Source organism: Trichosurus vulpecula, chromosome 1 (assembly GCF_011100635.1).
Source record: "Trichosurus vulpecula isolate mTriVul1 chromosome 1, mTriVul1.pri, whole genome shotgun sequence".
Lineage (NCBI taxonomy): Eukaryota > Metazoa > Chordata > Mammalia > Diprotodontia > Phalangeridae > Trichosurus > Trichosurus vulpecula.
Genome location: NC_050573.1, coordinates 146,485,183 through 146,512,137, shown reverse-complemented (window position 1 = coordinate 146,512,137; position 26,955 = coordinate 146,485,183). Strand labels below are relative to the sequence as shown.

General features: G+C 37.9%; 1 protein-coding gene across 1 annotated transcript in view; it reads right to left on the bottom strand.

Moving 5' to 3' along the window:
- RGS22 (regulator of G protein signaling 22) overlaps positions 1 to 25,558 on the bottom strand; it is a 162,682-nt gene extending 137,124 nt beyond the window's left edge. Inside the window, 3 exon segments of the mRNA XM_036740854.1 lie at positions 20,166 to 20,228; positions 22,904 to 22,932; positions 25,534 to 25,558. Of these exon segments, the coding sequence (XP_036596749.1) occupies positions 20,166 to 20,228; positions 22,904 to 22,932; positions 25,534 to 25,558 (117 nt within the window).
- Positions 25,559 to 26,955: the final 1,397 nt, after the last annotated feature.

Below are 26,955 nucleotides of genomic sequence, written 5' to 3'. Positions count from 1 at the left end.
AAATGTAGGGTAATCTCAGAGTACACTAGATAGTATACTTTTTAGTAGAGGAGACTAGGGGAGTCATCTTAGAGAAGGTGGGATTTGAGGAGAGTTTTGAAGGAAGCCAGGCAAGCTGGGGAGTGGAAGCAAGGAGGGAAGAAATTCTAGGCATTGAGGACAGGCAGGAAAAAAGGCATGGGACAGTGTATTGGATGCCAGAAACAGCAAAATGGCCAATGTAGCTTATAGAGTTGACAGAGGGTAGTAAAGTGTAAGACCGAAAAGGCATGAAGGGGCCAAATTGTAAAAGGCTTACTTAAAAGCCAGCTAGAGGATTTTATATTTGATTCTGTATCAAATATAATATAATAATAATGTAATAGAGAGCCAATGGATTTAGTGAGCTGGAGGGGGTGATACAGTCAGACCAGCACTTAAAGAAGATCATTTTGTCAGCTGAGTGGTAGATAGCGGAGAGACTTGAGGCAGGAAGATGAACCAGTGGTTACTTCTGCGGTGACTATATCAAAATTAGGAAAAAGGGAACAGAGAATTCTAAGAATTGCATCATTTTTAGACTGTTTACAAATATTATCTTGGCTGTTAGTATGGTAAATGTTAGATCTTCGAGTGATACTGACCAACAAGTTAAAAAAACTACTGCCCTAGAGAGAGTAAATTACAATCACATTGAAATTCTTGTTATGAATGAAACTAGAAGATAAAGAAATGGTAGCTAAATGGAAGAACAGATCAGAGGTTCTCCTTAGGGAGATGATTAAAGGAGCTGAAGTCATTGGATTCACTATGCATCCAAGGGCAATAAGAAATATCATTTCATAGGATGCTTGGTCACTTCACTTTTTCTGGGCTCATAGCTCATTATGAGTAAACAGACCAGCATGAAGCTAAGTACATCTTATTGGTAACATCTGTTACAAAATATGAAGAGATGAAAAACTATGAAAACCCTGAAAGATATTCCAAACTAAGTCAACATATATATTAATATTTGATGATGTCAAGGTGAAGGGCACAAAAGTAGGTAGCAAAAAGTATGCTGGAAAATATGGTTCAGTATCAACATATGAAATCAATGGTTTATAAACTACTTAGACGTAAAGTCAAAAAATGATAGAGACTGCAATCAACAAACATCACAACAAAAAGTAAAAGTGACCTTATCTTAATAGACAAGAAATGACTAGTTACTAATGTTGGAGTCACTTCAGAATCAGCTACCAGAGGTACAGCCAGATTGTTGAATGGTTGAAGCAAAGGTTAAAAATTCAATACCAAGTCTATTAAAAAAGGATAAAGATGAACTGACATTGAATACATTTTTAACATGTCTATCTAGACCTAATTTTTATTTGTTCAATTACATTTTATTCATAGGAATAAAGTATGACCCAGTGGAAAGAACAAGAGATTAGGGTTATCACTTGAGTTCAAATGCCAGCACTGCCATCATGCTATTTCTGTGACCAAGCCATTTTCTTTACTGGGTATTATTTTCCTCATCTGTGGAATGAGGGTGCTGGAATATACAATCCCTTTCAGCTTTAAATCTATGCTTTTATGCAATCATTTATACCCATTTTAAGCATGATTTTGCTTTTGAAAAATGGAGACATTTTCTCTAGATCAGTGGTGTCAAATTCAAATCCCTGCAGGACTTATCTTAGAAAACCACAGATTATCATTATCTATGTCATATCTATGTATTTTTATTTATTATTTGTTTTATTTGTTAAATAATTGCCCATTACACTTTAATCTGGTTCTGGCCACTCTCCAGAGTTTTGCAGATGAGTTTGATAAATCTGCTCTAGATTATTATTATTTCTTGGACAAGTTTACTGATGTGAAATGTCACCACAATGAGACCCAAAATAGAGCAAGCAAATACCTGAGCTTCTTGACAAGTAGTGAGACACGGAAGCCAAGGGCAACACCAGCTTACACTACAATGTCATTTGTGCTATGGAGAAGGATGGCAGAAGATTAGAAATACCCAGCCACTACTGCTATCTCTTCCATCTACCAACTGCCCTAGTTCTGATCTCCACAATTAAACAGGGATGTGAAAAATGTGGAAAGTTTTTATAGGGAAGTCACAAAGACTGGAAGAATTAGAATATAAGAACTATAGACAAGATTAAAGAGAACTAGAGATTCTTCTTGTAGAAAACCAGTCTAAGGATGTGTTAAATAACCATTTAAAACATATATGTTCGTTGTTAGTGCTTTCTCTCTTCTTAAATTATTTTTTCTTTCCTTATCTGTATACCCATTGTATACATTGAAGCAGAATGTAAGTCCCTTGAGGGAAGGTACTTTTTTCTTTTCTTCATCTTTGAATCCCCAGTGCCTAAAGAGGTGCCTCACACACAGCAAGTGCTTAAAAATGTTTGTTGAACTGAACTGACTATGAAGAACTCTTATACAAGTGAAGAAAATCAGCTGTCCTCTGAGATGCTTGAGTACAGACAGACAAGAGGGAAAAGATTTCAACTAAAGTCCAAGGGATTTAGGTTAGACAAAATGAAGGAATTCATGGCAGGGATTCCTGTTAGACACTAGACACACTAGAATCAGTTACTAAGAGAATTAATTTCTAAAATGTAAAAATGTATAAAATATTCAGGAAAGCAACTGGCCAGAAACATATACATACATATATATCCATAGCATTGGAAAGGAAAATCAAGGAAATGTTTCACCTATCATAAAAAACGAATATGTAATTTAGTATTTGTGGGAAAATTTTTTTATGCTAAGAAATGAAACCCAAATGTATATAATAGATTAATGTCCTTTATAATTAAGGAAATGTGTGGAATTTCTCTCTGAATCATAAGGTATTGCAAATGGTAAGTGTTTAATAAATGCTTGTTAAATTGAATTTTGAAATAGAATATGTTATCTTCTAAGATAATATAAATTCCTGACAAAAGAGAATTCCATAAAGAATCTGCCTTTTCATATTCTTATCAGTCTCATGACTCTAGAATGAGATTATCAACTAAATTATTCAAGACTTCTACAAGGGCACAAGTACAAGTCTCTGTTACTTTGGGCTACTATGAAATAAGCCAAAAGGATGACAGGCTATATTTAAAATAGGTAAAATATTCAAAAACTGAAGGGCACTCTTTCTATTATAGTCTGAATTAATCAAATCTTTATTAGAGAATCCTGCACAATCTTGGTCATAACTAAAAAGGACATAGAGAGATCTGATCCATAGAAAAGCAACAAAAGCTATCAAAAGGATGAAAAATAAGTCATGCAGGGAAATTTTAACTTAGAAAAGAACAAGCTAGGGGATCAATTGAATTAACAATCAATAAGTATTAACTAATCACCTTCTATATCCCAGGAATTGTACTGGATGCTGGGAAAAAAATACAAAAATGTTAAGTCCCTGCCCTCAAGGAGCTTACATTCAATAGGGGGAGACAGCATGTATATAAAAGTTGTAATGGAGAAGGTGATGTTGAGCTATGTTTTGAAACAAGTGAGGGATTCTGTGAAGCAGTGGAGTAAAGAGGAAGCTCATTCCAGGTATTGGGGGTGGGAAGAGCAAAGGGAGAGAGGAGAAAGGAGAGGGGAGAGGACAAAAGAGGAGAGCGGGGAGAGAAAGAGAGAAGCTCTTGATTGGTGATTGGACTGCAAAGTGTAGCACACTAAAGTTAAAATGGGTTTGAAAAGAGAAGTTGGGGCCAAATTGGTGAAGGGCTTTTAAAAAGCCAAACAGAGTGTACATTTTATCCTAAAGACGATAGAGAACTACTGTAGTTTATTGATCAGGAGAAGGACATGGCTAGATTCTCCCATAAGGAAAATTACTTTGGCAGCGGCATGGAGGGATAGATTGAAGAAAGACTTGAATAGGACAGAACGATTAAGAGGCCATTACAGTAGTCTAAATGAGTAGTTCTCAAACTTTTTGGCCTCGGGACCCCTTTACACTTTTAAAAGTCATTGAGGACCCAAAGAGCTTTTGTTTATTTATGTGGACTATATCAATACTTACCATATTAGAAATTCAAAATGATAAATTTTAATATTTATTCATTTAAAAATAATAAACCCATTACATATTAATGTAACATTTTTTGAAAAACATTTTCCAAAACAAGAAAAATTTAGTGAGAACAGTGGCATTATTCTACATATTCTTGCAAATCTCTTTTGTATCAGGCTTAATAGAAGACAGCTGGATTTACATATCTGCTTCTGCATTTAATCTGTTGTGATATGTTGTATATGAAAACAATATGGCCTCACACAGATAAGTAGTTGGAAAAATTATGTCGTGGTAGTATTACGAAACTAGTTTTGACTTTGTAGATGCAATGAAAGAGTCCTGAGGACCCCCAGGAGTCTGCCAAACACTATTTGAAAACCACTAGTCTAGGTAATAGATAACAAGGCCCTGACCTAAGGTGGTGGGCTCTGAAAGGAGAAAGGGTTAAATGTAAGAGATGATATGGAAGTAGAAATGACAAGAGTTGGTAACTGATTAGAGATGTGGGGGGAAGAGTCAGAGATAACACCAAGCTTATAAACCTAGGTGATTGGCAGAATGGTGGTGACCTCAACAGAAAGAGGTAATTTCAGAAGTTGGTTTGGAGGGAAAGGTGAAAGGTGATGAAGTCTCCTGAACTAATGTAGTTTTGTCAGTAAACAGGAGAGGTAGGATACAAGGGACATGAAGGCAGGAACAGCAGGATTTGGCAATAGATTGAATATGTGAGTTGGGGAAGAATGAGGAATCAAGAATAATGCCAAGGTTACAAACCTGGGATTTTAGAAGAATGGCCGTACCCTCAACAAACATAGGGAAATTTGGTAGAGGAGAAGATTTTGTGGAAAAAATAATGAATTCTGTTTGGGGCATGCTGAGTTTGAGTTTTCTCTGAGGAATCTAGTTTGAATTGTCTAAACAGGTAGTTGGTGAAGAGCAACTATAGGGCAGGAGACTTGAACTAGGTATGGAGAGCTATGGATCACATGCATAGAGAAGATAATTAAACCCATAAGAACTGATGAGGTCAATACAAGTGAAAGTATGTAGAGAGAAGAGGGCCCAGGGCAGAGCCCCGCCACATCCACAGTTAGAGGACATGATATGGATGATCAGCCAGCAAAGCAGACAGAGAAGAAGCAGTCAGATAGTTAGCAGAAGAACTAACAGAGAGAGTAATAATCACTAAAAGCCAGAGAGAAGAAGAGAAGATCCAGCGAGAGCAGGTGGTCAGCAATGTCACATACAGCAGAGATGTCAAGAAGGATGAGAACTGGGGGGAAAAACCTGAAGATATTCTTTGGTAATTAAGAGATCATTGATAATTTTTGAGAGAAGTTTCAGTTGATTGATGATGAAGTCAAAACGAAAATGCTAATAACAAAGAGGTGAGAAGAGAGGAAGTGAAGACAATATGTCTATATAACTTTTTCTAAGAGTTTGGCTAAGAAATAGGAGGGATCTAGGACAACAGCTTGAGTGAATTGGTACGGTCTAGTCATAGTTTTTTTTTAAAGACAGGAGACACCTGAGCATCTTTGAAGTTAATAGGGAAGGAACCCTATAGAAAGAGCCTCGTTAGAGATCAGAAGGGAAAGGAAATGAGGTGGCAATCTGCTGAAGAAGTTAGGAGGGGATGAGAGGAGTATATGTCAAAGCCTAGCCTTGACAAGAAGGGCCACCTCCTAATCAAGTGCTGGAGAAAATGAAGAGTGAGGTAAAAACGAGAAAAAATTCTGAGAGAAGTAGAAAATAAGGAGCTCACAGTGAATGGCCACAATATTCCCAGGAGTTATTCTGTTCAAGAATATGAAGTATTTTTTAAAGAGTATGATGAACAATTGTTCTCTATGTCCACAGAAAATTAAGCAGGAAAAAAATGGGTGTAAATTAAAACTCATGATAATCAGCTATTCCCAAAGGACTCCTAAAGGTCTTCAGGAAGAAAACAAGCATACATATCTGTCCTGAATGACTTAAAACATTCATCTAGCTTAAAGGCTGGGAGCTGGAACAGATAACTTCTTGAAATCTCTTCTTGTCTCAGATTCTAATATTTATTACCATTCAATTCATATCATTTCTAGAACTTAAGAGGTAGAGATCACAAAGCATATCAATTTAGAGGACTGAGGGGACTTAAAAGATCATCTGGGATATCATCAGAGGCAACATGGCATAGTACCGGGGTTCTTAACCTTCTTTGTGTCATAGACCCTTTTGACAGTCTGGTGAAGCCCATAGATCCCTTCTCAGAATAATGTTTTTAAATGCATAAAATAAAATGCACGGGATTACAAAGAAAATCAATTCTATTGAAATGCTTGTGAAATTAAAAAAAAAAGTTCACAAACCCTAGGTTAAGACTCTTTGGCATAACAGATGGAGTGCTAAACATGGAGTCAGGAAGACCTGGCTGTGTGACCTGGGCAAGTCTTCTCATTTCTCTGAGCCTGTTTCCTCCTCTGGAAAACAAGAAGGTTGGACTAGGTGGACACAGAAGTTCCTTTCCAGCTCTAAATCTGTGATCCCTACTTTATTTTACAAAGAAACTAAGGAATAAAAAGTAAAGTAATTACTAATTACTCATTTTACTAATTTTAACTAATTAAACTAAATTTACTAATTACTAATAAAAAGTAAAGTAATTTTCCTCAAGTTCACACCACTGTACCACCCATAGCCCAACTTTAAACAAAGTGAATATCTCTTCTACAACATCACTGATGGTGGATCATCCAATCTACTTAAATATCTTCACTGAAAAGGATCTCATTGTCAGTCCTCCCAAATTAGGGCAGCCTTTGGAGGACAGGCCTGGGCATTAGAAAATCCTTCCTTAGTTTGAGTCTAAATCTGCCTCTTTATAACTTTTACTTACTGGTTCCACTTGGACTTTTTAAGGAATACAGAACAAATATGTTCTTTTTTCTACTTGAGTCCTTCAAATGTTTTTAGACAGATAACCTAACTCTCTTTGCTCTTTTCTTCTCCAGGCTAAACCAACTGAGTAGGTCCTCCAAAACTTTCCAGACTCATTTTGGTCACCCTCATCTAGCTTACCTGCCAGGATCTTTGCAAATACCTATACTTCCCAGGGCCCCTCCCATGGGGCAGAAAGCACAAGACACACATACTCAACTAAATCCTGCAAACCAGGAGAGGCAGAAGAATTTGCCTTTTGTCTTTGACCCTAAACTACAATCCTCCCTCTCTTTAGCAAGATTTGTCTCTCACTTTCACAAATCTTCCTCCCACATATGTCCTTTACCTTCTATATATTGATTTGGAAGCCTTCTAAATCTTATAAGTATTATTCCCAAAGTCAGCCTAGTCCAGTGAGAAAGAATAAAATTTCACATATCAGGAGTCTTTTCATCAAAAAAAAAAAAAAACAAATAGAGAAGACTTCACATAACAACTAACTTTTTCTCTTGCTTAACCAACAACAAAATCTTCAGTTTAAGTATCAAAACTAGATCCCTCAAACAAGCGGCTAAGACTGATTTTCTTTAATCAAATGTATTATTTTAAAAGGATATTTATTTCATTCCAAACGTTCTAAAATGAACTGACCTGAAGGTGATGAAAGTTAACTTTGTCGTACTAACCATCCATGTGTGAAAAAGATTTTCACACAAAAAAATCAAGTGCATGAAAATATATTTGCCACAATAAATTGTTGTTTCTAAATTTCTTTAAAAAGGAGGCAAAAAAAGCCAAACCCATAACCTGGGAGTAATTATTGATGTGCTTAAACAGCTAACCAGTGAAATTTTCTGGATGCCAAATTATTTAGCTGAACAGTATTTAAATTAAAAACTAATGACTAGATTAATTTAGTACATGTTCATCTCTGTTCCAACTCTATCTCCAGAGCTCCAGAGCTCCACTTTTTAAATGCACTCAAATCAGTGAACGAAAAACAGCTGACTAAATATGACAAGCTAATTACCAATAACAATTTCTTTTCATTTAAATTTATATTTTGTCTTTGTAAATGTCTGATCATAACCTATTAGGCCCATAGAATAATGGGACGGAAGTAAATATCATTTATCTTTTATCCTAGAGCTAACAAAGCTCTTTTGTGTCCTACTTTCAAACATGAAGAAGGCATGCAAAAGAGCACCCTGGTTGCCACAAACATAAAATCTTCTGTATCTAGAATGTTGCTGATATCTTTGAAAAAGTTAAGTTAACCTTAGAACCTTTAAACTTTGGTAAGGGGAAAAAAATGGTTACTTACACCCTTATCCTCCTACTTTTTTTCTTCATCCTCAACAAAAATGAAAAAAATTGCCAAAATCATTCTTCCTGCTCCCCAACAATCCACATAACTTTTTAGAAAAGCTGTAATAAATTATAATAGTTTATAGCTCAAAAAATATGCTTAAGATCAGTGAAAAAAAAAAGTTATGGTAAAATTCCAAAGGCACATAGCTGAGCATGGTCTGGCAGACATATGACATACCTATCCTTGCAGGGGTATAGAGCAGGCCACCCCTCCAGCTTCTGCAAACCATAAGTGTCACAAACATTCTAAACCACCCACAAAGGACCAACCTAAATCTCTATGTGGGCCCGTCTACTCAACCCCACAACACTCATTGCACATAAAATACACAAAACAAAAAGAAATGTTTCACACTCCAATATAGAAGAAATCTTAATAAGCAAACACTTGTACAGAAAGAGTTGACAGCAAAGAAACCTCCCAGACACCAAATGAAAACAATATCTGAATGTAAGCTTGGCATATGAACAAAAAGAATGAAGTTATGAAAGCTAGAATTTGGAAAGTGCCATAATCATTTATAATAGTGGCAACTGTCCCTGATTCCCCTCATCAAAAATAACTTGGGGGTGGTTACTAGCCATCAATTCTTGGATCCTACAATATATCCCAAGGGAAGCAATACAGTGGAAATGGTGGAAAAAAAAACACTTCAGTGGGAATTAGAAGATCTGGGTCCTAGTTCCAAACTCTGCCATTAACAGCTATCCAACTTTGGCAAGTAATTTAATTTTTCTGAGTCCAAGTTACCTCATCTGTAAAATGAGAGAATGTGATCTCTAAAGTCCCTTTTGTCAGCTTCTTTTTAAGGGTTGTCTTCCCCCATTAGAATGTAAGCTTCTTGAGGGCAGGGGCTATCTTTCTGCTTCTATTTGTATCCCCAGTGCTTAGCCCAGGGCCCACCATACACTAAATGCTTAATAAATGTGCATTGACTATGTCTATTTATTACCTCCATACTGTGTGTTGTTACTTTTGAAACAGGAGTACAGAGAGAAAGTTTATACAGATGTCCTGCAAGGAAGGCGTGAAAGTAAAAGCAGTGGGTTCTACAAGATATTTATGTTCAAGAAAGGCTTATAGTTTAGTTGGGAAGATAAAAGTAATGCACCTAAAAACAATCATAGAATCTAGAGCTGGAAAAGCCCTCAGAGCAGAGGTTCTTGACTTTTTTGTGTGTTATGGAACCCTTTGGCAAGCTCATAAAGCCCACCGACCTCTTCTTAGAATCTTTTCAAATGAAAAACAAAACACACAGGATAACAAAGGAAACTAATTGTATAATATGGTTATCAAAATATTTTTCTTAAAAAGTTCATATTCATGTAGCCCAGGTCAAGAATCCCCGCCTTATCTAGGCTAGTGGTATCCAAAGTGAGGGCCACAGAATAATTTCCACAGGCTTCCTGCCAGGGACTATAAAACCAACCAATTAGAGGATGGCAAGATGGGCCCCATATCACCTCCCACCAATAGCTTATCTCTACGTAACTCTATCAACTAATTTCAACACTCACCCTTATTCTCCCTCTCCCATGTGACTATCACTGCCATGGACCTCTAAGGCAGTTATAGACTAACATGATTCAAGGATCCTCAGCAGTTAATCAGGCAAAAATCGCCATCCTATTCCTCCTATGACATCCCCAAGCCTTGCCCCTTCCTGCCTCTCCACATCACCTCATGACTTCTGAGCTCATCATTTCTATGGAAATAACTCAAATCTATATATCCTGCCCTAGGCTCTCTCTTGAGTTCTATTTATACATCAGTGACTATGTTTTGGACATTTCAAATTTGATGTCCCAAGGGCATCTCAAACTCAATCTGCCCAAAACAGAACCTTCCCTTCTGAAGCTACTAATCTCTGTTGAGAGCACCACTCTCCTTACAATCCCTCAGGTTTGCAACGTTGGTGTTAATCCTGACTCCTCACACCACACACTCAATCATTTAGCAAATCTTGTCATTTCTTCCTTCACAGCATTTCTTGTGTCACAGCCTTCATTCTGCTCACACAGCCATCACCATAGTTCAGGACCTGAGCTTATGATAGCATCCTAATTGGTCTACCCCCAACTCAAATGTTTCCCCTCTCCAATCCATCTTCCACACAGTTGCCAAAGTGATTTTCCTAACGCACAGATCTGACCATGCCACATCCCCATTCAGTAAACCCCAGTGGCTCTTTACTGACCCTCGAATCAAATGCCATTTCAACTTTAGCTCATATTTTTAAATTTTCTACATTTGTATAAGGCTTATAATATAAATAATTATTAGAGTTGGTAGAGTTGTGAACTGAGAACATTCTGGAAAGCAATTTGGAACTATGCCCAAAGGGCTACAAAATTGGGCATACTCTTTGATCCAGCAATACCACTGCTAGGTCTGTATCCCAAAGAGATTTTTTTAAAAAGGAAAAAGATCTACTTATACAAAAATATTTACAGAACCCCTTTTTGTGGTGATCAAGAATTGGAAATTAAGGGAATGCCCATTGATTAGGGAATGGCTAAACAAGCTGTGCTATAAGATTGTGATGGAATATTATTGTGCTATAACAAATGACAAGCAGGATAATTTCAGAAAAGCCTGGAAAGACTAGCATGAACTGATGCAAAGTGAAGTGAGCAGAACCAGGGAAACATTGTACACAGCAATAGCAATATTGTACAATGAAGAACTGTGAACGACTTAACTATTCTCAGCAATTCAATGATCCAAGATAATCCCAAAGAACTCATGATGAAAAACGCTGACTCCAGAGAAATGAACTAATGTTGTCTGAATATGGACTGAAGCTTACTATTTTTCACCTTCTTTCTTTCTTTTTTTTTTAAATTCTAGTCTTCTTGTACAAAATGAATAACGTGGAAATGGTATACATGGTTACACATATATAACCTATATCAGATTGCTTATCATCTCAGAGAGTGGGGAGTGAAGGAGGAAAGGGATAAAATTTGGAAATAAAAACCTTAAAAAATGTTAAAAATTGTTACCATGTAATTGGGGGAAAATAAAGTATTATTTTAAAAAAATAATTATTATTAGAGTAGTATATATATATAATTTGTAAATACATATACATCTACTTACATAGGGCAGTAATACTCAAAAATCTTTTACTGATGGAGAGTATGATCAAAAAAGTTTGGAGACCACTGATCCTGACAAAATTTCCACTCAATGTGGTAATTACTTCTATAACAGCCCTGACATAATGTTAGAGAGCCTGTGACTGTATACATCTAAATGTAAGGAGCTTACTAACAGCAGTTCTTTCTATTGTTAGTTCTAATTACTATTAGGTAGTCCTTTTATATGTAGAGTCAAAATCTTATTGTTCAGTCATGCTCAACTCTTCATGACCCCATTTAAGGTTTTCTTGGCAGAGATACTGCAGTGGTTTGCCATTTCTTTCTTCATTTTACAGATGAGGAATTGAGGCAAACATGTGAATTGTCCAGGGTCACACACAGCTAGTTAAGCTTCTGAGTTCAAATTTGAACTCATGATGAGTCTTCCTGATTCCAAGCCCAGTGCTCTACCCACTGTGCCATCTAGCTGCCCCTAGTCAAAATCAGCCTCCCTATAATTTCCACACCCATTGGTCCCAGTTCTTTCCTTTCAAGCTATAAAATTCTACTAACACTTCTCATATAACAAATCTTCAAGTGCTTGAGAAGATAGCTATTAGATTCTCTTGATCCTTTCTCAGGTCTAACTCTTCCAGATTCTTTCAAACATTCTTCATATAGCACAGTTTCAAGACCTCATACTATCCCAATTCTCCTCTTCTGCATACTTTAGTTCCACTTATTCATTCATCATTCATTCAACAAACATCTATAAACACCCAGGGGCACATGCCAAAGAACTATGCTAGCATTTATTAAGAATATTAGCTTTGGGAAGGACCTTGAAAACAATCTAGTACAACCTTTTCATTTGACAGATCAGGAAATCAAGATGTAAAAAAGGGACACAAATCATATGGTAGTTATTTAGGGGCTAAGTCATGACTATGAACCCGGTCTCTTGGTTTTGATTTAATAATCTGTCGTCTACACTAAATTATCAAAGTTCCTCTTGAGGTATAGTGTACAAAATTGAAAACAATACCCAAGACAGAGTCTGACTGGCACAGAAAACGACAGGATAGTTCTGATATCCTGCAACATAATGTTGCAGTTTTTTTTTACCAGCTATATCATATTGTTGGCTCATATTAAGCCTATGGTCCACTGAGAACTCCCAGGTCTTTATCAGGCAAACTGCCATCAAAGTCTATCTCATTTTGTACTTACAGAGTTGCACGTTTACTTTTACCCTAAATGCATGGCTTTAGATTTCTTACCCATTAAACTTCATCTTTTTGGCTTCAGTCTATCACTTTAGGGCTATTGTAATCATCTGAATCCTGGTTCTGTCATTAAATTGTTGTCTATCGCCTACAAATTTTATAATTATAGCTTGTAAGCCTTTATCCTAATCACCAATTTAACAAGTTGTACAGAACAGGACCAAGTACTTCTGTCCTTGAGAGGTATTACGCCAAGCCTCACTTCAGGTCACCAGCAATTAATCAAGATTCTGGATATAGTTGTTCAACAACCTTTTAAGCCATTTCATGACTAATATCTAATTCACATTTGTTTATCTTCTCTAGAAGGGTACCATGAGAGACTTGTCAAATGCGTATCTGAACTGCATATACAAAATGTCTATGCTTTTCCTCTGATCTACCAGTCCTCTCAAAAAAGGAAGTAAAGTTGGCTTGACATAATTACCTCATAAAGAACCAATTCATTCTTTCCATTCTAAGAGAATGATCACATATGTCTAAGTGACTGCCCAAACATAATCAAAATTGTAGAGGCAAGAATGTGTTTTCATATGTTAGGAACACAATGATAACAGATTTCTAAGAATGGGAAAAAAGACAAGACAGATAGGGTATTTATTTAAAAACCTCCTCCAGGCCAGGCACTTTGTTAGGCACTGAGGATAAAAGTACAAAGAATGAAACAACTCTACTTAGAAAAAACTTGCGTTCTTACAATGTACAATGGAGACAAATACATACATATACACACACATATACATACAGACACATATTTACAAGTATAACATAAGTAGAAAATGAAAGGATACAAATATACACAAAGTGGTCAAATACAAGGTAGTCTGACAGGAAGGCCACTAGCAGGTGGAGGGACAGGATGGGCTTCATGCAGAAGAGGGTGCATGAGCTGCATCTTAAAGGAGCAGAGAGACTCTGATGAGACAGAAGAATGGCAGCAGTGCATTATGGCACACAAGAATGGCAGCCAGTACACATTGGTGTGGCATGGAGAAGGGAGATGGAATATCTTAAGGGAGGAACAATGTCCCTGTTGCCTGGAATGCAGACTATGGGAGAGAGAATAATGTCCAACTAAGCTAGAAAGGTAGGTTAGGGCTGGTGATTTAAAGCTTCCTGCCAAGGTGGCTGCCTGAAGCAGCTGGGGGAAGCCAGAAAGGGTTCATGCAGAAGATGGTGTTGGAGTCCCTATTATAGGAAAAGAGGGATGCTATAAAGTAGCAATAAGAAGGGACTTTAGAGGTCCAGGGACAGCAGGAGGAGGAGATCATGAGTAAAAATGGAAGGTCAATTTGACTGGTACATTAAGTGAAGGAGTGAGAACAATATACAATGAAGCTGGAAAGAGAAGTTGGGGTCAGATTGTGAAGAGTTTTAAAAGCTAAACAGAAAAGTTTTTATTTTATTCTAGAGGTGATAGGAATCCCCTAGAATTGGTTGAGTAGGGGAGTCCTATGGCTAGATCTGTGTTTAAGGGAAATTCTTTTGGCAGCCACATGGAGGATGGACTGGAATGAAGAGAGCCTGGGGGCAAGGAGACCATCTAGGTCGTTATTGGGATAACCTCAACAAGAGGTGATGTGGGCCTGACCTAAGTAAGGCAGTAGCTGTGTATGTGGAAAGGAGGGGTCAGATGTGAAAGATGTTGTGGAGATGAGTGAGTATACTGACCAGACATCCAGGATGAGATAGAAAAAGGAGTCAAAGATAATGCCAAGATTACAAAGCTGAGATGCTGGAAAGATGGTGGCATATTTGACAGAAACTGGAAGTTTGAAAGTTGGAGACTGTACTCTTAACAATTCAATAAGCATTTCATAATATTAAGCACCTACTATGTGCCAGGCATTGTGCTAGATATTGGGATTCAAAAACAAAAATTAAACAATCCCTGCCCTGAGGAGCTTACAATTTCCCTAACAAATATAATAATAAGTAAACACAAAGCATATACAAAATAAATACAATTTCATTAGAGAAGGGCAAACACAAACAATTGAGGGATCCAGGGAACTCCTATTAAGGAAGTTAATACTTAAGCTGAGTCTCAAAGGGAGCACGGGATTCCAGGAGGTGGAACTAAGGTCCAGGAGAATTCTAGACGTGGGGAACATCCTGTGCAAAGATATGGGAGGTGGAGTCTCTTGCCCAGGGAACACTAAGAGGGCCTATGTGGCTAGAACACAGAGTGTACAAGGGGGAGTAATTAGATGTTAGCTTGAAATGACAAATTGGAGACCAATTAAGAATGATTTTAAATGCCAAATAAGACTTTTCATTTTATCCCAAAGGTAACGGAAACAAAGGAGCCTCTTGAAGAGGGAACAGCATGGTCAGATCTCTGTTAGAGAAAGATAAATTTGGCTTCTGTGTGGAAGAGGGACTGGAGATGACAGGACAGATGCAAAGAGACCAATTGGGAAGTTACTGCAATAGTCTAGGTGAGGGAAGTAATGAGGGTAGTGATGATGTGAATGCAAAGAAAGGGACGGATGCAAAAGATGTTCTGGAAGATAGCTATTAGAATCTCTTGATCCTTTCTCAGGTCTAAATCTTCCAGAAGAAGTAGAATCCATAAAACCTGGCAACTGTTTAGATAAGGGCAGGGATGTGAACAGGAGGCAAACTGCCTTGCACTCACATACCCACTCCAGTAAAAACAGTTCATACTATACTGTACAATGATAAAGAAATACAATAAGAAACTATAGCAAGTGCCTTGTTCCATCCCAGAAATGCATAAGACGTCAGCCACAAGCGTGAGAGCAAGAGGACAGGGATTGCCAAGAAAGTCAGCACTAGAATAGGGCAACCACCCAGTGTGACCAGACATAGCCTGCAAGGCTCTGTGTCCGGAGGCATCAAGAGCCAAAGGTTCTGAGAAAGCCTCGGCATTGTCAGAATACCCTATGGTCATCAAAAAGCCCCAATAGATGTGGAAGTTAGACATGCCATGGAGAGGCAATAGGTAAAAGCCAACATAGTGCACTTGGACCAGAACCCGGTACCCCTGGGGATCTTAGGTTCTAACACTAATGATATGAAATGCCAGAGAAGACTCTGGGACGTTGAAATGCCAGAGAAGACCCTAAAGATCCAGTACTCTGAAGCTCAAAGACACAGAGGGCTCTAACGCTGTGAGGTAGAGGTCAGCACAGGAACCCAGGGGACCCAAGAGGGACCAAGTAGGGCCCACTCAAAAGTGTAACAGGGGGTGAATCCTGGACCTGGAACAAACCCTCAAAATTCAGAAACTAAAGCCAGAGAGATGAGTAAATAAAACACTATATTAAAAATTATTATGCATTTAGAGATCTCCAAGTGAAGGCAGGAGTAATTCTGTAAGAACTACAAAGAGACTTAAAGGAAAAAAAAATGGATTTTTCCACAATAACTACATGAATACCTGGAAGAAATTTAAAATGAACTGAAAGCTCTGGAGTTAAGAAATGGAAGGAAAATAAATAGGTAAGAATAAAAAGTGGCAAACCTTAATCCAAGTAATGGACTCTCTGAAAACCAGAATGGGCCAAACAGAAATCAATTATTCCATGAGACAGTAAAAAAAAAAAATGAGAACAAAATCATAAATTGAAAAAAAGAAAATATAAGATATTGGACACCAAAAATACTACCCTGGAAAACAGGCCAAGGAGAAATAATTTAATAACCACTGGACTCCCTGAAAAACATAATTAAAAAAACCCCTAAGTGGTGGAGCCAAGATGGCAGAGTACGAGGTGGGACCCAGGTGAACTTTCCCAATATTCTCCTCCAAACTACTTTAAAATAACTTCTGAAATCAAATTGAGGAGCAGAAAAGTGATGAAAAGATCAAAGGAAGATACTTTTCCAGCCTAAGGCACTTAGGACATCCGTAAGAGAGGTCTGTAACACTAGGGTGGGCACAGGCCCACAGTGGAGCTAGGAAGTATCTATTACAGCAGTGACAACAGCAGCTTCCAGAGATCTCAGCCCAGAGATAGTAAAAGGGGTCAGACAACTGGTCAGAAAGAGATTACAGAGGACCCTTTGTTAGCACTGAGTGCAGATGGCACTGATTGGAAACTCTGTTGCCCATAAGCAGTTCTGGATCACAGATCCAGGGCAGAGAGAAACACTTGTGAGAGGTTACAAGGGAGCAGGGGCCCTGGTCACAGTTCCAGGGTCAAGAAGAACACTAGCACTTGCAGCTGCAGGAGAGCATGGGGTCTTCCTGGGTAAAGGCCAGAATACAGACAAAGAGAGCAGTGACCACATCTCTCCCAGAATAATACCATCTTAGAAGCACCCAAAACTTGCAGACTCCCAGAACAGCTGCATGAAAAAGTCTAAAGCTTGGGACAGTGCCTCCCCATGCCCAGGAAAGCAGAGCCCAACTTTAACATAAAGTTCAAAGTCAAGAAACAGGCTGAACAAATGAGAAAACAAACAAACAAACAAACAAAAGAAACTTGACTATAAAAAGCTACTGTGGTGGCAACAAAGACCAAGATATAAATTTAAATGACAACAATGGGAAAACACCTACAAGCAACACTTCAAAGGAAAATGCTAATTGGACCCAAGGCCAGCAAGAATTCCTGGAAGAGTTAGAGATAAGAGTGGTAGAGGAAAAAATGGGAAAAGAAATGAAAGTGATGCAGGAAATTTATGAAAAGGGAATTAACAGCTTGGTAAGAGAGGTACAGAAAAAAAATACTGAAGAAAAATCACACCTTAAAAAACAGAATTGACTTAATTATTAAAAAAGGCACAAAACTTCACTGAAGAAAAGAACTCCTTAAAAAGCAGAATTGGCCAAATGGAAAAAGAGGTATGAAAGCTCACTGAAGAAAATAATTCCTTAAATGTTAGAATTGGGCAAGTAGGAGCCAATGAGTCCATGACATTTCAAGAAACAATAGAACAAAGTCAAAAGAATGAAAAAAAAATTTAAGCCTCAAGACCATATTTTAAAAAGTCATAAATAGAAACAGCCTGAATCTATTAGAACTAGAGAAATATAAGAAGACAGAATCAACCTATCACCTTTTGAAAGGAATCCCAAAAGGAAAAATCCAAGGAAAGTCATGGCCAAAATCTAGAGTCCCCATGTCAAAGAAAATGCTGCAAGCATACAAAAAGAGGTTCAAGTATCAAGGAGCCACTCAGCCAGAATTACCCAAGAACTTATAGCTTCTATTATAGATGAGAGGAGATTTTGGAATACGATATTCCATAAAGCAAAGATAAAAAGCTTACACTCAAAATATAGGAGGTGTGGGGTGTGATGGAAAGTGAAGAGTCAAAGATGACTCTTAGGTTGCCAACCTAGATGACTAGAAGGAATGTAGAGTCCTTGAAAGAAAGGAGAGTTTGAAACAAAGTAAAACTTGAGTGTAAGGGGAAAGATGGTGAGTTCTGTTTTGGATATGTTGATGCCTTTGAGACATCCAGATAAAGATGTATAGCAAGCTGTTAATGATGCAAGACTGGAATTCAAAAGAGACATGAAGGCCAGACATGTAGATTTGGTTGTCATCTGGTCACAGATGATAGTTTAACATATAAGAGCTGAAGAGGTCACCAAGAGCAAAAATGTACAGAGAAAGAAAGGATCTCAACTCAAAGCCTACTATATATCCACACTGTGCAATGTGTATGGTGATCCTACAAAGGACACTGAGGAGGAATGGTCACTGAGAAGAACCAGGAGACAGACTTTAGGGATTCACTATTTATTACTAAATGCTGCTGAGATGAAGCATCAGATTTAGAGCTTGAAGGTAAATTTAAAGAACATCTAGTCCAATCCTTTTATTTGACAGATAAGGAAAAACTGAGGCCCAGAGAAGAGTAACTTGACCAAGATCACACAGTTTGTAAGTGGGAAAACTCTCTGAATCCAGGTTCTCCAACTCCAAATCCAACCCTTTTCTACCACACCATGGATACTTCCTCCTCTCCTACATAAGGGCCGAGAATAAAAAAAAAACTATCGGATTTATCTATAAAGAGAGAATCTGAGTAGAAGTTGAGAAAGTAATGATAAGTATTAAAAAATTTTTCTAGGATTTGAAGGGAAGGAGATGTAAATGATGATAGCTTAAGAGTTGAATTTGACACTCAAGCAAATATACTTTTTGCCTCCAAGATAAAACACTCAGAGCATGTTGGAGTTCTAATTTCAGCGCACTGCATTTCCTGGTAAATTTTCCTTGAGACCAAAGTTTCTGGAATGACCAAACAATCAACAGGCATTAATAGATTCCTCCTATTTGCCAGGCACTGAGGAAACATAAAGACAAAACACTCTTAACTCACTTATCTTTAGAAATTAGCTTATTTATCCAAAGAATTGGGGGATGTTTATATCAAGCAAGGAAAGATCCAGTGGGTAAGGAAGGTTTGAAAATTAAGGGAAAAGAAGGGATGATAGCAAAGGGAATTAGGGAAAACAGGAAGGGATAGAATCAAGAGCACAAATATAGGAATTGTTTTGGACACTGAGAAGGGAAACCTCTTCCGAAATTAGAGCAAAGGAGGGGAGAATGGAGAATGATGTCGAAGGTATCTGAGGTATAAGTTGGGGAGAAAATGATTCCCACACAGCAATGAGATCAAAGTTCCATTAAAGTACCAAAGGTGTTAGTACAAAAGGCTTTTAAATCCAAGAAGAACTTATCAATATTGTGACACAGAGAGCAATGAATCATTTTCTTCATTCACTAGATACTTAAAACTTGAGAACAAAGTGTTATTATGAACTTTTCTGTACAAGTTTTAAATACTACCCTCCTTGAAAGTTCCACATGTACTTTTAGAAATAGTTCACCAACTCAAAAAAGTTTTATCTACCTCATCAACATTAATCACTGCTATTTCTCATATATTCTTAAGCAATCTTTTCCTCTTACTGTTTCACATATCGCGAAGATTAAACTAAAAACATGAGTTTATATATGAAACAAATGTAGCCATAAAGGGTTCTTACAAAAAAAAAACAAGTTTAAGGGAAAAATCTAAGAGATAGAAGAATGAGAACTTAAAACCAAAAAGTATCGCATTACAGCATTTGGCTTGCTAGCTTAAACTTTTATTTTCATTAAGTGAGTATTCGCTTATATTTTCAGAAGGAACAAGAGTCGCAAGGGTTTCACACTTTACATTATTTTCTGTATGAAGCTTAATATAATGAATGTCAAGTGCAAAATAGAGACACTTAATATATGCTGCTTTTTAAGACTGATACAGGAAAAATGGGTGGTTGGAATCCTAGTAAATTCACTAAAAACATATGAAAGTAAAATTCAAGTTAATTACTAACTCTGTGAAGACATAAAAATTTTATCTGAAACACTTAGAAAAGTCAGCAAGTTCTTTTCTTTTGATTAATATTTCAAACAAACATTATCCTTAAATACATTTATTTTACATCAGAACTTAGTCATCATTGGTTTTGCTGTGAAGGGCAAAGATAACCATAACATAATACTTACTGGAAGACTTAAAAATTCATTGAAGTAGTCCACAAGCAAATTATCAGTTGCTAAAGAATCTTCCTGTAATATGAAAACAAATGTTTATACTATTAAATGGGAAAAACTATGACTATATCATTGTCTGTGTACTATAAATTGCCTAGAATATAGATCTTAAAGTCCTTTTTAGTCAATTGATATTTATTAAGCTAATGTCTGAAAGGAAGATGCAAGGAAACCAAGAGTTTCTCTTAAAGAACTTAAAATTGAATTAGAAAGAATGCAAGTAGAAAAATTCAATTTTCTTTTTAAAATTTTTCTTTTGTTGTCATCAAATAATATCACCTCCACTATGAAGGTGCTGAAGTACTTTCTACACTGATTTCTTGGAGAATAAATGTAGCAGATTGTTTAAAAACAAATCTTACTGCAGAAGAAAAAGAAGCAAAAGGTAAAGTTTTAGAGAAGGTGTATATATATCAAGAGACTCGATGAAGGCAGGTTGAGGAGAGAGAAGAAAATATTGCTTCTTTTTCTCTTTAGGAGAAGATGCATTTAGGGGCTCCAACTCCTACTTTGCTCTAATGTGTCAGAGCATACAGAAACTTAGAAAATGAAAATTTTCTAAATGCAAAGAAAATTTTGTGCATTTACCATGGAGATTTAGTTCACCAATTCTAAGACTTTTTTAAACTGGTAAAGTTGAAAAGCAACTGGCAAGAACAGAATATCTTTTGTAAATAATAAAACATCTTATTTCATTAGTAATTATTTCCATTATGTTAAAAAAAAGCATTATGGAATGCTATGTTACATAATTTGTGTTTATTTTTCTAATGGGAATTACATTTCAATCTCACAAACACAATATAAAGACTAACAATATGACACAATTCTATTATTTCCATGTGACTGTTTTTCTTGTATTGGCCAATTTTTTAAAATGTATTTATGCCTTATTTTAAATAAATGTAGAATTAGTGTGCATCTATAGCTAAAAACTCAAACATAAATGTTTCATAACAGGAAGACCCTATAAAAATTTTTGACTGATTACCAAAAAATATAAACTTTCAAAGGGCTTGCTTACCTTAACTATTCAAATGGGCAAAGGACTAGAAAATTGCATTAACCTTTTAAGGAAAATTAATCTGGTAAAGATTCTGTTAAATGCATTAGAGGGAGGAGAGAATTAATCATAAAACATGCTTCCTAAATTGGAAGAACAGTCCAGTTAGGGTAACAAAACATGCAAAAATGATACTACAGAAGTAATAATAGTATGATAAATGACAATATAAGACTTTATAAACCAAAGGAGTGACCATAACCTACAATGATATGGTTTGAAGAGAAAGGGGATGAGTTCAGTTTTATATCTGCTGAATTTGAGGTATCAGGACAACTCAAAAAAAATGTCCTCTAGGACTCCATGAAGAGGCAGGTCTAGAGTTTGGGGCTTGAGATATAGTCATCCCCAAAGAGCTAATAATAATGGAAGACATGAAGATACATGTGTGAGAGTGGATGAGATCCCAAAGAAGAAAATATAGAGAGAAGTATAAAGGGCTACAGACTGAATCTTGGTCAGGGTATCAGTTAGAGGAAAGATGGAGAAAGAGAAGCCAGTGATGGAGACAGAGAAGAAGCAAATCAGAGAGAAAAGAGGAGAACAAAAGTATTTTAGTATCACACAAACCAAAGAATAGGGCTTCAAGGAAAGATTAGCCAATAGTGTCAAATACTACAGAGATGTCAAAGAAAAAAAGGACTGAGAAATTTTGTATTTAAATGTAAACTTAAGGTATATAAGCATTTCTCTCCACAAATATTTATTTTAGTCAACCTAAAACCAGCTACTGAAACAAGAAACCATTAATTTCTATTGTAAACTGAAATAGAAAAAAATAAATGAAAAATTAGCTAACAAAATATGTGTTAAAAGGTCAGAAGTATGCAATAGTCCTCTGATTTTTAATCAGAAGTCTAAAATTTATTTAATATGATTGTCCATATATAGCCAATATCAGATTGCTTTCTCTCTTGGGGAGTGTATAACAATTTAGATTTGAAGATCTTCCCCACCCATTAATAGACCATGTGACCTGCTTACATCACAGGAAGCCTAAGTCACATGTGGTGGGAGGAGCTTCCTGACAGGAAAAGGAAAGTGTGTCACAGGAAATGCTGGGAGAGCAGTTAGAACTGAGGGAGGGAGCGGATGCACCATCAGTCCTGTGAGTGATTATTGCTTTGCTCATACAGGGAGGTGGGAAGGAAGAGAGGGAGGGAGGGAGAAAGAAATTTGGAATTAAAAATCTTATAAAAGTTAATGCTGAAAGCTATTTTTACATGTAATTGGAAAAAATAAAATACCGTTAAATGGGGGGAAAATCAGAAGTCCAAACTGAGAGCAAAATTAAAACAAAAATGAAATATAAGTTAACAATATTTCCTAAATTAGTGCTTTGTCTAATTAATATTTCCAGCGTGCAAAGAACATAGAATGCACCCAATAGTAAAATACTTCTTTTTGAAACCTTATAACCAGCATTCCACTTTATTTTAGCAAACATCAATCAAAACTAATTTAAATTGCACATGTTTACATCCAGCTGTTGCCACTAATTGAATAAAACACACTTATCACTTGCAGCAATAAAGAAAACATAATAGCTTTTATCTCTGCAGTCCATACTATTTCCTAACAAGAACAGAGCAAAAAGAACATTTCAGTCACTCTAATGTGTACTTACAAACCCTTCTTCTGTTATAACTGGTGGCTCTGCAACAAAATGAAATAATGAATTTTATCACTCAATCTGATTCATCTTTACAGCCATTTAATGTTGCCATAAGAACCAGTGTCGCTATGTGTAAGTAATCATAATCTACAAATATGGGGAAAGGGGCTAGATCTTTCATTAGCATGGATTTCATTATTATAGGAAACTCTCAGGTGAGCAAACTCCCTATAGCAGGGCAGGCAGGCATCTTCACTGCAATTTACGGTCCTCAGGAGCTGCTTAGAGCTCTGAGAATTTAAGTAAATTGACTTGCTCAGAATCACACAACAGGATGTTAGGGATCTGATCTTCCTGACTTCATAACTGCTATCCACTCCACCATGCTGCTCTCTCTCATCCACCCATATCCATAGTGCCCTTTAAAGTTGGCAAACAGGCTTTTAAAAGCATCATCTATTAATTAACTTTACCGTCATTTTGGATTTAACCTGGCCTTCAATTGCTCTATATTGATTAGTCACCAGGATAAAAGGAAAATATATGTGTAACCAACCCACTGGACAGGCCCATGTTAGACACATGGACTGATAAGAAATGTAATGTCAGCAAGAGATTTCTGCAGAATCTAGTAGGCTAAAGGTTGGTGGAGGACTACACACCTATCTATTATTAATGTAAATAAATGTCAAAGATGGACTTCTGTAAAGTCCGGTGGGCTAAAGAAAGGAGGGAGGTGGTCTCCCTTTCTTAGGAGAAGCAATGTCTAGGTAGTTTAGTTGGGAGTGAGGAAGACCCTTTGTGTCTGTAATAGTAAAGGCTAGCATGTGTGTGTCTGTGTGTATATGGAAGGTGCATATATACATATATATAGCTTATATGTATGTGTATAAATATATATTTAATGTTTAAGGTTTGCAAAGTGCTTTACAAATATCCCATTTGATTTATTCACACATATATGTATGTGTATATATGTATGTGTATGTATATAGAGATATAGTTAGGAGTAAGGAAGACCTTGAGTCTTCAAATTTGATATATATAATGAGATATTTGTAAAGCACACTTTGCAAACCTTAAAGCACTATACACACACACACACACACACACACAGAGACCACACATACACTATACACATACAATGTATGTGCATGTATGCCTATATATTGCTATATATATATCTTGCTTTAAGGTTTGCAAAGTGCCCTACAAATATTTCATTTGATTCACATACACATAAATGTGTGTGTATATATACATATATAAATATACATATCCACATCTGTGTGCGTTTTGTTCAGTCATATTTCAGTCGGAACCAACTCTTCATGACCCCATTTGGGTTTTTTTTTGGCAAAGATACTGGAATGGTTTGCCATTTCCTTCTCCAGAACATTTTACAGATGAGGAAACTGAGGCAAATAACGTTTAGACTTGCCCAGGGTCACACAACTATAAGTGTCTGAGGTCAGATTTGAATTCAGGAAGACAAGTCTTCCTGACTTTGTGCCTGGCACCTTATCCACTGTGTCACCTAGTTACCCAGGTAGAGATATCAATATATAGATATGGAGGTGTGTGTGTATATACATATATATGTATGTATATGTTGGATAGATGGATGGATGGATGGATGGATGATAGATAGGAGTGAGGAAGACCTTGGCTCTTTCAAATTATATGGATATATAGAAATCAAAAAAGAAATTTGTAAAATACTTAGCAAACCTTAAAGCACTATATATACACATATATATCACATGTGTACTATATATATGCACAATGTATGTGTATACACATATATTACTTTATACATGTATATATGTATATATATATATACATATGTGTGTGTGTGTATGTGTGTGTGTGTGTGTATGTGTGTGTGTGTGTGTGTGTGTGTATCTTGCCTTAAGTTTGCAAAATGCTTTATAAATCCTGGGAGGTAGGTGTTATAATATTATTCCCACTTTTGCAGATGAGAAAACTGAGTCAGACAGATGTTAAATGACTTGCCCAGGGTCACCCTGACTGCAGGCCCAGGTGTTCTATCCAGTCTGCCTTCCAGGTTGCTTAGTCTTTTGCTGTTTAACTTTTTTTTAATGGTGATTGGCATGCTCATCAGATTTGCAGATGACACAAAGTTGGAACAACCAACACACTAGATAATAGCCTCCCCGCTTCAGAAATGTTAATTTGCTCAAGTTCTCAGAGTTGTGAACTCCGTTTTCCCCACATGTTCCAGTCTCCCCATTTTTAAAATAGGGAGAACTAATTATAAAATAATTATAGCACCCGTCTCACCCGGTTATTGAGAGGGCATCAAAAGACTTGCTGGCGCTAAATTAGCTAGGTGCAAACCGCAGGCGCAGTCACACATCAATGCGTGTGTAGCAATTGGTCTTTTTTCTGATGGAGGGGGAGGGGGGCGGGCCCTGCAGATGCGCAAAGGTTCCAGGTTTCTTTCCGCAGAGGTAGGGAAAGTGGGAGGTTTAGTCCTAGGAGAAGGACCCCACCCCACCCCCCGCCCCCAACGGCGCTGGGCCTTTCGGGGGCGGGGCCTTGTCGGGGCGGGCCAATGGCGGCCAAGCCAAAGGCTCCTCCCCTCCGTCCTCCTGCACTCTGCTGCCTCCGCTACGTACCGGTGGTGAGCCGTTTCTCCCGCATAGCCGTGTTGCGGGCTCTTCCCCTCCTCCTTGGGGGAGGCTACTTCCTCCCTCCTGGCCGCGGTGGTCAGTGCTCCATTGGCCCGTTAGGTCTCTGCTGCTGGTGGTGGGGCAGCGGACGAGGGATGGGAGACGAGGGATGGGGGACAGGGAGTGGGGCGGGGCGGCGAGTGGGGGAGTAGCGGGGAGAGTTTCCTGAGGCTTTGGCGCGAGCCCTCCCGGACTGGGCTGAGCGCGCGCTGCGGGACTGGTTTTGCACCCGGGGACCCGGTTTGTGCGGAGCTGCTGTTGCTGCTGCAGGCGGAGCGCTCACACTCCGCACGGCGGGGAAGCCACAAGCCTCCGAGCAAACTGAACGAGGTGCTGGCGTGGTCCCACTCGGGAAGGGAGCAGGGGGTCTCTGGGGCTCTGCAGATCCGCTCACTCTTTTCCCCCGACGCGCCTCACAGTATTAGGGCTTTGGTTGCGCACCGCACCCGTATTCCTCAGTCAGCCTAGCAACCTTGATTCAAATGCAAAGCGTGAAAAGGACGCTTTTAGCTCCTTGGGAACAAATGTCCTGGCGAAAAGGGAGGTGGCCTGGGGAGTTTGCGTATTAGCAAAGTTTCAGTTGCAGAGCTTCAGGAATTCCAGACTCGCCACTGCCCTCCACCCGCTACTGCTACTCGTCTCCTGTTAGTTGGAGAAGGGGTCTGTCCACCTCTCCCTAACCCCCACCACGTACTTGATCTGACTGGTAAGCAGGCTCCCCACCTCTATACACCAAAGGGAAATGTTCACCCTGTTGGAATGGCACCTAAGGGTTGGTTGGATATGATCTAGCAAAGTGCTCAATTGTGACGAGGCTGAGGATGCAGCAGCTTCTTGTGACGGCTTGGGTTTTCATCAAACCCCTCCACTCCACCAAGTCCCTACCCTTACCCTGTCGAAGCCTTGACCTTTCTCATTACTGAGTTCATCAGGGTTTCTCACACTGCTTTTTTTTTTTTAGTGGAAACCTTACAAGGAAAAAAAAAATCCAAGTACAACTTTGGGTCCAGGAAAAAATGGACTCCTTGTTAGGCGATTCGAGTGGTCTTCTAAAACTCGAAGACTAGATTTATTCTTTATGTTTCCAGAGAGAAACTAGAAGCTAAGGGGTTGAAATCACATGAGGTAGGGGCAGCTAGGTGGCGCAGTGAGTAGAACACCGACCCTGAAGTCCCGGTCTCAGACACTTGACACACTAGCTGTGTGACCTTGGGCAAGTCACTTAACCCCAATTGCCCTGCCTTCCCCCCTGCAAATTCAGAGGAATTTTTACAGGCCACAGCTGCTCGGGACTTTAAAAGTCATCCAATCCAATCTGCACCTTGTCCACATCCTTTCCATACTGGGCCAAACCACTTGCTGACATTC